The sequence below is a fragment of the Oncorhynchus clarkii genome, chromosome 10, assembly GCF_045791955.1.
Source record: "Oncorhynchus clarkii lewisi isolate Uvic-CL-2024 chromosome 10, UVic_Ocla_1.0, whole genome shotgun sequence".
Classification (NCBI taxonomy): Eukaryota; Metazoa; Chordata; class Actinopteri; order Salmoniformes; family Salmonidae; genus Oncorhynchus; species Oncorhynchus clarkii.
The window spans coordinates 65,925,655-65,938,776 of record NC_092156.1 but is presented as its reverse complement, the minus strand read 5'-3'; the positions used below and the strand labels follow the sequence as shown (position 1 = coordinate 65,938,776).

The window sequence follows — 13,122 nt, the reverse complement described above, 5'->3', positions numbered from 1 at the left end:
AATCATGTCATTGAGCTTACCAGCATCCTGAGAGATGATTGTCATAGCAGACTTTAGGCTAATCAATTCCAAGCCTGGAGAGCCACACAACTGGTTGAATCAACGTTGTTTCCACGTCATATCAATGAAATTCTATTGAACCAACGTGTAATAGACGTTGAATTGGTGTCTGTGCCCAGTGGGACATCATTGCTTCTTTTTATTTAGACCTTGGAAACCAGGTGAGTAGTGGACTCTCTGGCTAACCAATGGCATGAACTGATCACTTAGCTACCAGGGACAGAGGAAAACCAGCAGTGCTGCGGTACACCAGAGCAGGAATCAAACAGGCCTGCTTTCTGTGTCTCCTCTAATGTTGTTGAGCTGTGAGTAAGACTAGTCTCTGTCCCCTCTGCTTCCTCCCCGCCCCCTCCACCCCTCCACAACACGCCCACATTGCCACCCTCTGAATTAGCTCCAAGGCAATGGTATGTACTAACACTGAAGGCTACGCTTCTTTACTGCTTCTTCACTGACGCCACGAAGACTCACTCAGCTAAGGGAACATGGGAAATCTGGATGCCTTCTGATTGTTACGTAGTTATTATTGTTATTACTGTTATTATTATAGCAATCCAAATGATCTGTAATTCCAGATGTGATCTTCAGTGTCTAGTTGGTTTGGGTTGTGATGAGGCAAAATCTCTCCAGCACAATTTCTCATTTTCCCTTACACTGCATGTTGAGCATTGATGATATGATTTGCTGTCTTGTTGAGTCAGTCTACTGTGAAGGGTCTGTCTACCACTGTGAAGGGTCTGTCACTGTAAAATCATCCCATCTAGGATTGTTTCTGTTCATATATATATATATATGTTTTTATATACTGTGTTTAATATTATATAGAAATGTTACTCCATGAACCTTACTGTCAGAGATCAGTGCGGTTGAACGTCATCTTGGGGCAGTTTTCTCTTCCCATTAAATATTGACCCACTGTTTTTTATTTCTGTCTCTCTCTACCTGTTTGGTTCTGTTGTATTGTAACAAAGGTGAGTGTCGGTCTTACTTTCTTTCCCTCACCCCTGACCCCTCACCCCTGACCTCTACCAGAACACAGCTCTAGATAAGAAGATGATCCAGCTGACTCGTCGCAGCCAGAGGCCCACAGCACCACCTGGGAAGAAAGTAGTCCCTCCTGCAGCCATGCCAGTCAAGCAAGCCTCACCCAACACCAAACACCAACACCCAACACCAGTCTCACCCAACACCAAGCTGGCATCACCCACCAAGCCTGCCCTCCCAGAGGAGGAACCCAAGAGTCCTCAGACTGATGTGCCTGTCCCTGTATCCCCTCCCATCTCTCCTTCAACACCTACCAGACCCGTTACCTCTCCCTGTGTCCCTGTCTCTCCTTCCTCTCCTACCAAGCCTAACGTCTCTATCTATCCTACCTCCCCTACCAGGCCCAACAACTCTCCCTCTCCTTCCTCTCCTACTAAACCTGTTATCTCTCCCTCTCCTTCCTCACCTACCAAACCTGATATCTCTCCCTCTCCTTCCTCACCTACCAAACTTGATATCTCTCCCTCTTCAACTACCAAACCTGTTATCGCTCCCTCTTCACCTACCAAACCTGTTATCGCGCCCTCTCCTTCCTCTCCATCTTCACCTACCAAACCTGTTATCACTCCCTCTTCACCTACCAAACCTGTTATCGCGCCCTCTCCTTCCTCTCCATCTTCACCTACCAAACCTGTTATCGCGCCCTCTCCTTCCTCTCCCTCTTCACCTGCCAAACCTGTTATCGCTCCCTCTTCACCTACCAAACCTGTTATCGCTCCCTCTTCACCTACCAAACCTGTTATCGCTCCCTCTTCACCTACCAAACCTGTTATCGCTCCCTCTCCTTCCTCTCCCTCTTCACCTACCAAACCTGTTATCTCTCCCTCTCCTTCCTCTCCCTCTTCACCTACCAAACTCCAAATGTCCCCTTCTCTTTCCTCTCCAACCAAGCTCCATGTCTGTGCCTTCCCTGGGGCCTCTCATATGCCAGTTACTTGCCCCTCTGCCTCATCACCTTCCAAACGCAAAGCCTCCCCCTCTCCTCCTGCCCTTCTCTCTCCCTCCTCTCCTCCCTCTCTTTTTACCTGCCCCTCTCCCTCTGCCTTTCCCAGTCCTCCCTCACCCCTGACCTGCTCCTCTCCCTCCTCTCCCTCCTCTCCCACCCCTCCATCACCCCTGGTGGGCCTTGACGTTGAAGCTGCTGCTACTGCCAGAGAGCTGTGAGAAAGAATGATGGATGAGAAGACTGGCTGCTGGACCATGGTCTAATTTGTACCTTTCCAGCCCCCTTACCTCCACACGCCGTATCCCCAGATCTATGATTCGCATGTAGGGGGCTAGATACAGATAGAACCTCCATCCCCAGTAACAGTATAACAGCTGATGTTCACTGCTGTATCGTTCCTAGGCTCCCAAGCAACAAATGGCAAAAAAAGCAAAATGGCTCCTACAACCTACAGTACAATCTCTGTAGAGAACCCATCATATCCACGCTCCAAGAGGGAAGTTGAGGTGTTTTGTACATTTTGGTTGATTTTGTATATACGGTATGTGTGTATTTATATATGGAGAAAATAGAGCGAGGCCTGGCTAGTTAGTGTGTGTGGTTTCAGATGGGGTTTTCTGGAATGACTTCTGATCATGTTTTATTTATTGTCTGTGGTTGGTTGGTAGAAACACACATGTTGATTATGGGTAGAAGTGTATTATTTGGCGTGCTTGTTGTCTGTTGTAAGAAACTGCTACTGTAGATGTATATAGTATTGTATGACAGACACGAGGCACCAGAATGAAAGTTGAAGGTTTGAGTTTTGTTTTCTTCTCTTGTCTGTAAAGCCTGTTTATCATTGGTCCGCTATGGAGCCTGTAGTGTTTAACTGCTGAACACCAAAAGAGAGACGCAACAGAGTAGAAGATGAATGTGTCAATGAGGAGAGGTGTGCCTGTGAAAATAGCTGCCAGATCAGGGGTGTGTTCAGGGCGGCAGGTAGCCTAGCGTTTTGAGAGTTTTTGGCCAGTAACCGAAAGGTCACTGGTTCGAATCCCCGAGCCGACTAGGTGACAAATCTGTAGATGTGCCCTTGAGCGAGTCACTTAACCCTAAATGCTCCTGTAAGTCGCTCTGGATAAGAGCGTCTGCTAAAGGACTACAATGTAAATGTTCATCAGGCACAAAATGGAAGAAAACAGACAAACAGGAAGGGTCTTCCTGGACATGTCCTGTAAGAAACATTTTTCATTGTGTGCCCTAATGAACCTGACCCAGTAGTTAGATTCCTCTTCTGAAACCAGCTGACAGGAAACACTGGGAGATCTATCCCCTCATATACTCATTTATCAGTCCAGATTTACCAGATAATAACGTGAGGCTGTTCCACTTTGCTGTTGTCTTTGTCTGTAATGGTAATGCACTTGTTTTAAAGTCCATGTTTAAGTCCCAAATCGCACCCTATTCCCTATATAGTGCACTACTTTTGAGCAGGGCCCATAGGGTTGGGGAATAGGGTACCATTTGGGATGCGGCCTGCATCTCTTTACCTAGCCTACTGCATGCAGTTGGTTAGTTTAACCCTTCGGATATTGATAATGGCTCCGATGCACAGCACTACTACTCCAAGGGGCTTTAGTTGCATGCCATGTTCCTCCCTCTGCCTCCCCACAAAACAGGTCTCTCGCTCGCGCACACGCACGTCAAGCTGGTACTATTGTACGTATAGTAGCTGTTCTGTTGTGTAATGTTTAGTCAAACTACACTGTCATCATCATAATGCTTTTTTATTGCAGTTTTAGTCTGGATACGTGTATGAAAATTACATTTCAAACAGGAAAAACACTCCTGTCAACAGTTTGTCTGGATACTTGAATAAAAATTACATTTCAAGCAGGAAAAACACTCCTGTCAGCTTTGGCCAACAGTTTTAGTTTGTGCATTTTGCCACTGTGACTCCCTTTATCATTATGTATTAGCAGCACATCGGAGAACTTCAAACGCAATAAAAAGTATTCAAATCAGTGTTTTAAAAAAGTTATTTCTTTGGCACTGTTTTTGATTGTGTGAAAACGCCTATGTTGATAAAGGTAGAAATCAGATATTATAAGCCACTCACAATGAGGTAAAGTGACCATCAGCGCCATCCTGTGGACAATATCTGAAGCAACAACATGGCCTAATTCCAACCATTAGCCAATGAAAACAACTATTTGATGACGTGTTTTGCTCCAGATCTACTGAGCCAATCACCAGGATAGAAACAGTTACCAGATCTAGCTCTAACATTGAGCCTATGGGGAAACAAGCTAGGGACCAACAGACTCCCATAACCCCCTGCTCTGCAAGTCACAGTGATGGCAGCACCTGCACTGTGTTGGGGGGTTTGCCACATGGAGAGCAGCAAGCAGGTCCTGGTGAAGACTCCAACCGTCATCTCGTAAAGGGAAGTTTGCACAATATATTGTTGATATTCCATCTAAACAGTCTTTATATACTTCTAATTTTGCAATATGAATAAACCTAAGCCAAAACCATAGAGATATAGCACTCATCTTTGTCTGTGACAGCCTCAATGGCCCTGCCCATATGGGTTAAACCTACCTACCTAGGCCTTGACTGCGGCCAGGAAGAAGCTTCTGTGAACGATGTGGTTAGTGCAACCCCACCCCTGGCTACATTCCCGTCGAACTTCAGAAAAAGTGAGTTCAATTGAAGACAAGACATCAAGTTAAAAAATTCAATTTTATTTGTCAGAACTCAAAAACACTCATTCCAAATTGATTGCCAAAATATTGAGCGATACATAGAAAATACAGTAGTAGCCATTTCATTGTAATGGTAACCACACCAAGCGTAGATCAAACCAACACGGAATGTTTCTCCTTATGAGTAACCGTTGTATTGGAGGAACCACATCAGGTGTTCCAACCCTGCACCAAAACACCTGATTCAATTCAGTTTTGACCTGAAGGCCCATAATTAGGTAGAATCGGGTATTTTAAAGCTGGGCTTGAACCAAAAAGTGCACACCCTTTGGCTGTCCAGGACCGGGGCTGTCTGTGGTCTGGTTTAACCCGTGAATATTCACCGTGACACACAGACAGACTGACAAGTCCCTCATTTCGCTGCACCTCTCTTTGCCAAGATGAGATACTTTGATTGATCCTAGCATGGTTTGGGCACTGTGTCGATCGCTAATATGATACAGTATATCCTTAAGTACTGCAAATGCCTCAGTAGAGGAGGAAAAGCTAACAAGAAGTTATACAAAGAAGCACATCATGGCTACGTCGGCCATTTGGAATGGCTTCCTTTCCTCCTTCATGTAAAGTTCTGATAGGTGATGAGGAAAGTACGCCATTTTACAAAATTAGGACGTAGCCCATGACATTTGTTTCTACTGACAGACATATTATTCATCAGTACGGTTACAGTACATACATAAAGCTAATGATCGTCATGACAACACTCGGATACAAACTAATCACACCGGCAGTTATCTTGTTACTATGATGACTGTCTGATACACATATGACAAGTCTTTGTGCAGTGTACGCCACCATCAGGACAGCAGAGGAATAACTCATGCACAGGAAGGCAAGATCTGTCCGTTTACACAGAGGTGTGGTACAAACATTTAAATCGAATATATTCCCTCTCAAGTCATGAACACATAAAGGACTTACTGAACTTCCTGCTCGATCGCCACACAAACGTATATTTTATTTCCCTGTATTTCCACACAGTAGCAAAAAGAGCATGAAAAAAAGGATATTAATGACCAAAATAATGATTATATCTCCACGTTTCACACCTATTGGAAATAATCACTCACCCCTAACGTACACAAATATATGGATTTTTAAGACAATAGATGCAAATATACTTTTCTACCTACTTCCACTTTGAACCCTTATTTTCCTCTGCTTGAGATGAAAATAGACTCTTAACAAGCTAAAAATAGATTTGTAACCATAGGTATATAACCCCACCCTAAGATATTATATTAGGAAATTATCGATATGCCCTACAAAATATAGCAATGCCCTTTTTTAAAAAATAGTTTGCTTCTTTCGACAGAATCAGACAGTTGTTCTTCTCTTAAGATACATTCAGGATATCAATATGTATTGAGTAGTGCCTTAGTACATCGAACGACAGGATTGCAGTAGGTAGGTCCCACGTTAACCAGATTCTCAGGGATTGTTGTTGTGTGGTCCTGCCTCAGTATCTGGTCTGGTACTCGTGGTGCCACCTGTTGAAGTCGTTGTAGAACAGGACTATACTACCAGACGCCATGCCGGTTATGATGCACCTAGGAGAGGACAGCGCCGAGAGGGAGTGTTGAGTTAAGGCTCATACATGTAGACAGAACATGATGTACTTTTACTAAGGCCGTAAAGTAGGTCTGTCATTATACTGTGAATAACACCAAGGTCTTCATCTGGGTATTCTAGATTGGGAAGGTTTTTTATTTCCCATCTGATGTTAGTTACTACAAGCCCACACATCTGAAGATGGTATTAATCATTAGTCCGTATTTTCATTATTTCTTCCTATGTGCTAAAACTTCATACCACACAACACCTATGTGAGTGAAGATTACAGCGTCAGAGTCCAGGTGTGTATGTTACCTTTGGTCGTTGGACATGGCCATGGAGCGGATGCCTGCGTCACAGCCAGGGTAGGTGAACATCTGTTTGAGGTTGTGAACCTGCCAGACAGACAGAACTCCCCCGTCTCCCCCCGTCAACAGGTACTGTCCGTCCCGACTCAGCAGCATGGCCTGATGGGAGAGAAGAAACAGCACCACTTTGACTGACAGGAGACAATAGGGAACATTAGCGCCCTCCTGTGGACGTCATGACCTGCAACCTATTGCACCTACCACTGGAGGGCGCTAATACATGCAGAGATTTGGATGGGATGTTTAACTCCCTCACACCACACCAGAGATGACCACTATCATAAAGCATAATGAACGTGGGCTTATTGGCCAGTGAGGAATCCTGTCGCCATATTGACGTCTGCTATTTGTCCAATAGAGCGAGGTGTCTACAACAACTCCTTAATAACAATCAACCAAAGCTTTATCAGTATAGGCTTTGTGGTGTGGTCCGATTTAGTGACCGAGTCTAGGACACCAGTGACTTCACCACCTACCTCACGGTGTGCTATTTCAATCACAGTCTCTGTGAGCACTTCCAGCTCCAAGCGAGAGAGGCACAGTATCAACTAGATAGTTCACAACATTCATGTGGCGAACAGCACAGAACAGCAGTCCATCCACCTGAACTGCTACAAGGCACGGCTCCCCACAGGCACAGTGGAGAGAGATTTATTCTGCTCATCTGGTTTTCCTGTGCACTTATGGGCTGTGTTACACTTAATGAGTTCCCAAGGGAAACGGGGATACACTACGGCCCTACACTAAACTTCTGTGTTGGGGTATATTTATGCATACAGTATATAGTTGGAAATTGAAGCCAGTCGGAGGCATCAATCACGAGGTAACGGACGCTGATGAGATGACAAGGAAATGTTGTAAGTAATAACTAGTGTAAGTTAGCCTAATTAGCGGTTTCACATTAACATACTGTATGTTAGATGGGATGCAGCTATTTCAGTCACAGCTGGCTTAGAAAGATGAGAAGAGAAGTGCAATTACCGGATGGAAGATTAAACAAAAACATTCATCATCCAAGCCATATGTGGGGCAGCCGGCAGAGTATATTTCAAATGCTACATATTTGAAATGAACAAAACTTAGTTTTGAACTTAACACAAATTGGCACATTCCTGGCAATCAGTTTAGCTTATTTCGTGATACCAACTCAAGTCAATCAAAAGTTGAGTTAGATGCTTATACCACCACTAAAACTAATATAATGGATAATTTAACAATCAAAACACTTAAGACAGTCATATTCAAAACGGGGAAATGTCTACCCTATAAGAAAAATCTCTTTAGCCTCACTGCTCCCAATGGAGTTGATCACTGGTTGCAGATATACAGTACGTACGGACGGACAGACAGACGTACAGTACAGTCTTTGGCCTCTTCTTATGAGCCACAGGGAAGATGTCCAGTGAACTGCAGTATCAGAAGACCTGGTAGTCTGAACTAATGCACTGACCCTCTCTCTCACACACACACACACACACACACACTGAACTTTTTCTGATACATGACCTCAACTCATAAGCATGAACAAAGACAGTAGTTGCTCATTCTAAATGGGGGGAAATTGAAGTAGCCTTCTAGTAACTTGACAGCAGACTGTGTGAAGTTAGTGTTACTCCATCCAGCCTCTGGCACTGATGATGTACTTACTGGTGTTGATGTAGCCTTCTATGGCTAGGCCTAGTACATCACCCACTGTGTGCTGCTGGGGGGTTGGAGACCTGGCAGACGACTCAGCCAGACACAGGTAGGAGGCTATTCCCAGACAGAATAAATCTGCCACTGTGATTGGGAGGCCAAACAAAATGGTCACAGGAGCCAAGATGGCAGACAAGACTCAGGTATCTGAAGGATGACTTCAGAGCCAAGATGCCAGACACGACTCAGGTATCTGAAGGATGACTTCAGAGCCAAGAAGCCAGAGAACCATTACAGAGCCACATGCTCAGTACTTGCATTAGTATAAAATACTATAATTTCCCATTAAGATGAGCACATAATATAGCTCAGTACTTCTCTAGGGTGCCAATAATGTTGGACCTGACAGTATATTTTATATGAACACAACTTATTTAGAACTTAACCCAACTCTTCACATTCCTGGCAATCAGTTTAGCTGCTTTTGTCATACCAACTCAAGTCAATCTAAAGTTGTGTTAGATGTTTATACCACCACTAAAACGAATATAATGGATTATTTAACAATATAAAGTTGTGTTAGATGTTTATACCACCGCTAAAACTAATATAATGGATTATTTAACAATCTAAAGTTGTGTTAGATGTTTATACCACCGCTAAAACTAATATAATGGATTATTTAACAATCTAAAGTTGTGTTAGATGTTTATACCACCGCTAAAACTAATATAATGGATTATTTAACAATCTAAAGTTGTGTTAGATGTTTATACCACCGCTAAAACTAATATAATGGATTATTTAACAATCTAAATGTTTAACAAAGACAGTAGTTGCACATTCAAAAGAGGGAGAAATGTTTTCCAAATAAGCCAAAGGTCACTCTAGCTAGCCTGACTGCTCCCAGTGGACTTGAAGTGATAACTGGTTGCAGGTATACAGTACAGACACACAGACAACCTTTGGCCTCTTCTTATGAGCCACAGGGAAGATGTCCAGTGAACGGATCACTGCTGACAGTAAACTGTAGTATCAGAAGACCTGGTAGTCTGAACTAATGCACTGACTCATACTCACGCATATACACACACACACATATACACACTCGAGCGGACACACGAGCCGCACACACACTCACACACTGACAACGGGACTGAAGGATCAATCTTTCCAGAGCATTTTGTTAGATCGCCATCCAAGAGGACTGGGAAAGGATTCTGGGAAAGGAGTATGGCTGTGGGGTGATTGGGGGAGGGAGGGGTTGGGGATGTCATTCTGTTTAGATTTGTTTGATGTGTGATATCTGTGTAATTGCATCCTTTATCTTGCCATATAAAGCCCCTTAGCAATTTTTGTCAGTTAATCTGACACTATTGATTAAGAGAACAGACATTTAGATCAACATCATTTAGGATTAACTAAACAAAGGAAAATGTAGTTCTGATATTGTTTGCCAAAATGGCTCTCAGTATTTCAGGAATGACCCATTACATTCACAGAACTAGTGGCAGCAGTCCCAAACTGAACAAACTGTTCTGATTCATGACCTCAATTCATAAGCATGAACTAACTTGACAGTTACTCTCTTTCAATTGTTCCTCCATGTAGACTCCATCCAGCCTCTGGCACTGATGTACTTACTATATGGTGTTGATGTAGCCTTCTATGGCTAGGCCTAGTACATCACCCACTGTGTGCTGCTGGGGGGTTGGAGACCTGGCAGACTACTCAGCCAGAACCAGGTGGGAGGTTGATCCAGGACATAATAAAAATCAGCCACTCTGCGACTGGGAGGCCAAACAAGATGGCCGCCGTCTCCACAGGAGCCAAGATTGCCGACGTGACTCGGGTGTCTGAAGGATGACTTCAGAGCCTGGCAATGATGCAAGGGAGAACTATTATAGAACCCCATGCCCATATTTCCTGCTTTCTGGGGAGAGCGAAGGGGAATGTGAAGGTCAAAGGGGAATGTGAAGAGTTAGGTGGGATTCAGTGTCGTCTGCTCAAGGTAAAAGCTGAATTTATGGTCCTGTTCATTCTAGCAGTTACATGCACACGGAGAAGACAGTAAACACAATCTGCTAGAATGGTTACTTACACTGTCTGAGTTATATTAGTGGGGCTAAGACTGTAATCCATTCAGCATGTCCTCAACTCAACTACGCTGGATGAATCTGCTATCAGAGAACCAGCCAGGAGAGAGGTTGTTGCTGAGAGTTACAACTCTCTTTACCCTCCAACACAACTAGGGCCATAGTCTAAATGGGATAAATGACATCAGTTTTTGAAATCATAATCTAATCTGCTGCTGTGTTGTGGCTTTACATCTATAGCATGGATTGAGAGTTATCGGTCTAACAAAGAGGGTGTTTTTTTAATGGAAGCCTCTCCAACATAATCCAGGTGGAGTTGGGCATTCCCCAGGGCAGCTGTCTAGGCCCCCAACTTGTTATAATCTTTACTAATTACCTGGCACTGGCTCTGAGTAAAGCTTGTGTGTCTATGTATGCTGATGACTCAACATTCTACACATCTGCTACTACAGCAAGTGAAATCACTGCAGCATTTAACAAAGAGCTGCAGTCAGTTTATAATGGGTGGCAAGTAATAAGCTAAATGTTTTAAAAAGCATTGTATTTGGGACAAATCATTCACTAAACCCATAACTAAATCTTGTAATGAATAATGTGGAAATTGAGCAAATTGAGGAGACTAAATTGCTTGGTGTAAGCCTGGATTATAAACTGACATGGTCCAAAGATATTGATGCAGTGGTAGCTAAAATGGGGAGAGATCTGTCCGTAATAAAGCGTTGCTCTGCCTTCTTGGCATCGCTATCAACAAAAGTCCTACAGGCACTAGTTTTGTCACACCTGGACTACTGCCCAGTCATACAGGCGGGGGACATAGACACATGTCTGGCCCTTAAAAGTACACTGAGAGCTAACATCAATGACATGCATGTCAATCTCTCCCGGCTCAAAGTAAATGAAAGATTGACTGCATCACTACTTTCCTTTGTGAGAGGTATTGACAAGTTGAAAGCACTGAGCTGTCTGTTTAAACGACTAGCACACAGCTCAGACACCCATGCATACCCGACAAGACATGCCACCAGGGGTCTCTTCACAGTCCCCAAGTCCAAAACGAACTCAGGAAAACACACAGTACTACACAGAGCCATGACTGCATGGAACTCTGTAACTCATGCAAGCTTTAACATAAACCTAAAAATACACCTTATGGAACAATGCGGACTATGAGGAGACACACACACGCCAGAACACTCACTCTACACACATATTTTAGATATGTAGTGGTGTAATAATGTTAATGTACTGTTTTATTTTAGTCTTCATTTGTTTGGCAGGACCTAATGGGGATCCATAATAAATACCAATACAAAAATAGGCTCCAGTTATTAACATACCCAGTCACATTCACGCTGCATGCACACATAAGCACTTGTGCACCCACATACACAACAATCTACATACACACACACACACATACACACCAACACACCGTCTGGGACAAGACTACTGTAAGGGGACACCTTGGGCCAGGACAAACATTTATTTATCCCGGAGTCCTGCTGTGCGGTGGGACGCAGCGCTAGCTGAAGATTGATACTGGTGTCTAGTGCAGTGCATTAAACACCCCGTCCAGGCCTCATACTGAGACGAGGGGGGGGAGCTGCTCTCACAGAGCTACCCTGAGATGTGAAGACTGCCCTGATTCTGTCTGACGTGGCAGGAATTTACAACGCCCAGCAGGGGAGAGACGCACAACGGCCCAGGAATGGCTAGCGGTTTATGTACATGAAAAGAACGGGCTGGGGAGCACACTACGGGGACCTGGAAAAACCTACTGTGTTGGATCAGACAGCAACTAACTGTCTATCAGAGAGTCTTGTGATCTGATAGATAAATACTAACAGTTTATATATATGAGAAAAGGAGGCTGGCTACACTATTGGTAAAACTGTTGTAGGTAAGAAAATAGCGGTGGATAAAATCGGAAAACTAATCTTCATAACAGCTATTTGGAGGATAATCTGATCTGGATCTCACCAACCTAATCTTCAGTAGAATCTGAAACACTACAGTAGAAACTCATTCTAATCTTCAGCAGAATCTGAAACACTACAGTAGAAACTCATTCTAATCTTCTAATCTTCAGTACAATCTGAAACACTACAGTAGAAACTCATTCTAATCTTCAGCAGAATCTGAAACACTACAGTAGAAACTTATTCTAATCTTCTAATCTTCAGTAGAATCTGAAACACTACAGTAGAAACTCATTCTAATCTTCTAATCTTCAGCAGAATCTGAAACACTACAGTAGAAACTCATTCTAATCTTCTAAGGTCATCCATTTAACAACCTTTCCTATTCAGCAGCATGTGATTTCAATACAATCAACACCAACTCAATACCAGACTTGCTCTGCCAATGATTTCTGATCCAGTCTGCTTATTGGAAACAAATGGGGGGGGGGGGGGGGTGTAGGTATGTATATAGCTCAGTAATCAGTCCTGGTGCTATGGCTGTGACTATGACTGTGACTCGGTGACAGGGGCAGAGTACAGCTGGCTCAAATGGGAAGCAGGTGTGCCTATGAGGGACTGGGTTACATTTCCCAGGCCCATCGGAAACAGGGGGAAAGGGAAACTGGCCAAAGAGCGGGGGCCATTTTGTGACACCGTAGCCGTGAGGCAGGAAATGTGAAATGTGGGAATGTGTCGTGTGGTGCCTGA

At 43.8% G+C, this 13,122-nt stretch overlaps 2 protein-coding genes across 9 annotated transcripts in view; one reads left to right on the top strand and one right to left on the bottom strand.

Annotated features, from left to right (window-relative positions):
• LOC139419014 (doublecortin-like kinase 2a) overlaps nt 1–3,273 on the top strand; it is a 68,943-nt gene extending 65,670 nt beyond the window's left edge. For 2 of the 3 annotated variants that reach the window (XM_071168835.1, XM_071168834.1), the window contains exon 17: nt 1,093–3,273. In XM_071168835.1, coding sequence (XP_071024936.1) covers nt 1,093–2,268 — 1,176 coding nt within the window. In that variant the 3' untranslated portion in view covers nt 2,269–3,273. The remainder of the gene's footprint in view (nt 1–1,092) is intronic. The other variant, XM_071168836.1, reaches the window with a different exon arrangement.
• Nucleotides 3,274–4,763: 1,490 nt separating this feature from the next.
• The window catches only part of LOC139419013 (lipopolysaccharide-responsive and beige-like anchor protein), a 313,075-nt gene continuing 304,716 nt past the window's right edge, over nt 4,764–13,122 (bottom strand). For all 6 annotated transcript variants that reach the window (XM_071168828.1, XM_071168831.1, XM_071168830.1 and 3 more), the window contains 2 exons: nt 6,670–6,821; nt 4,764–6,350 (listed from right to left, as the gene is read on the bottom strand). In XM_071168828.1, the coding sequence (XP_071024929.1) occupies nt 6,260–6,350; nt 6,670–6,821 (243 nt within the window). In that variant the 3' untranslated portion in view covers nt 4,764–6,259. The remainder of the gene's footprint in view (nt 6,351–6,669; nt 6,822–13,122) is intronic.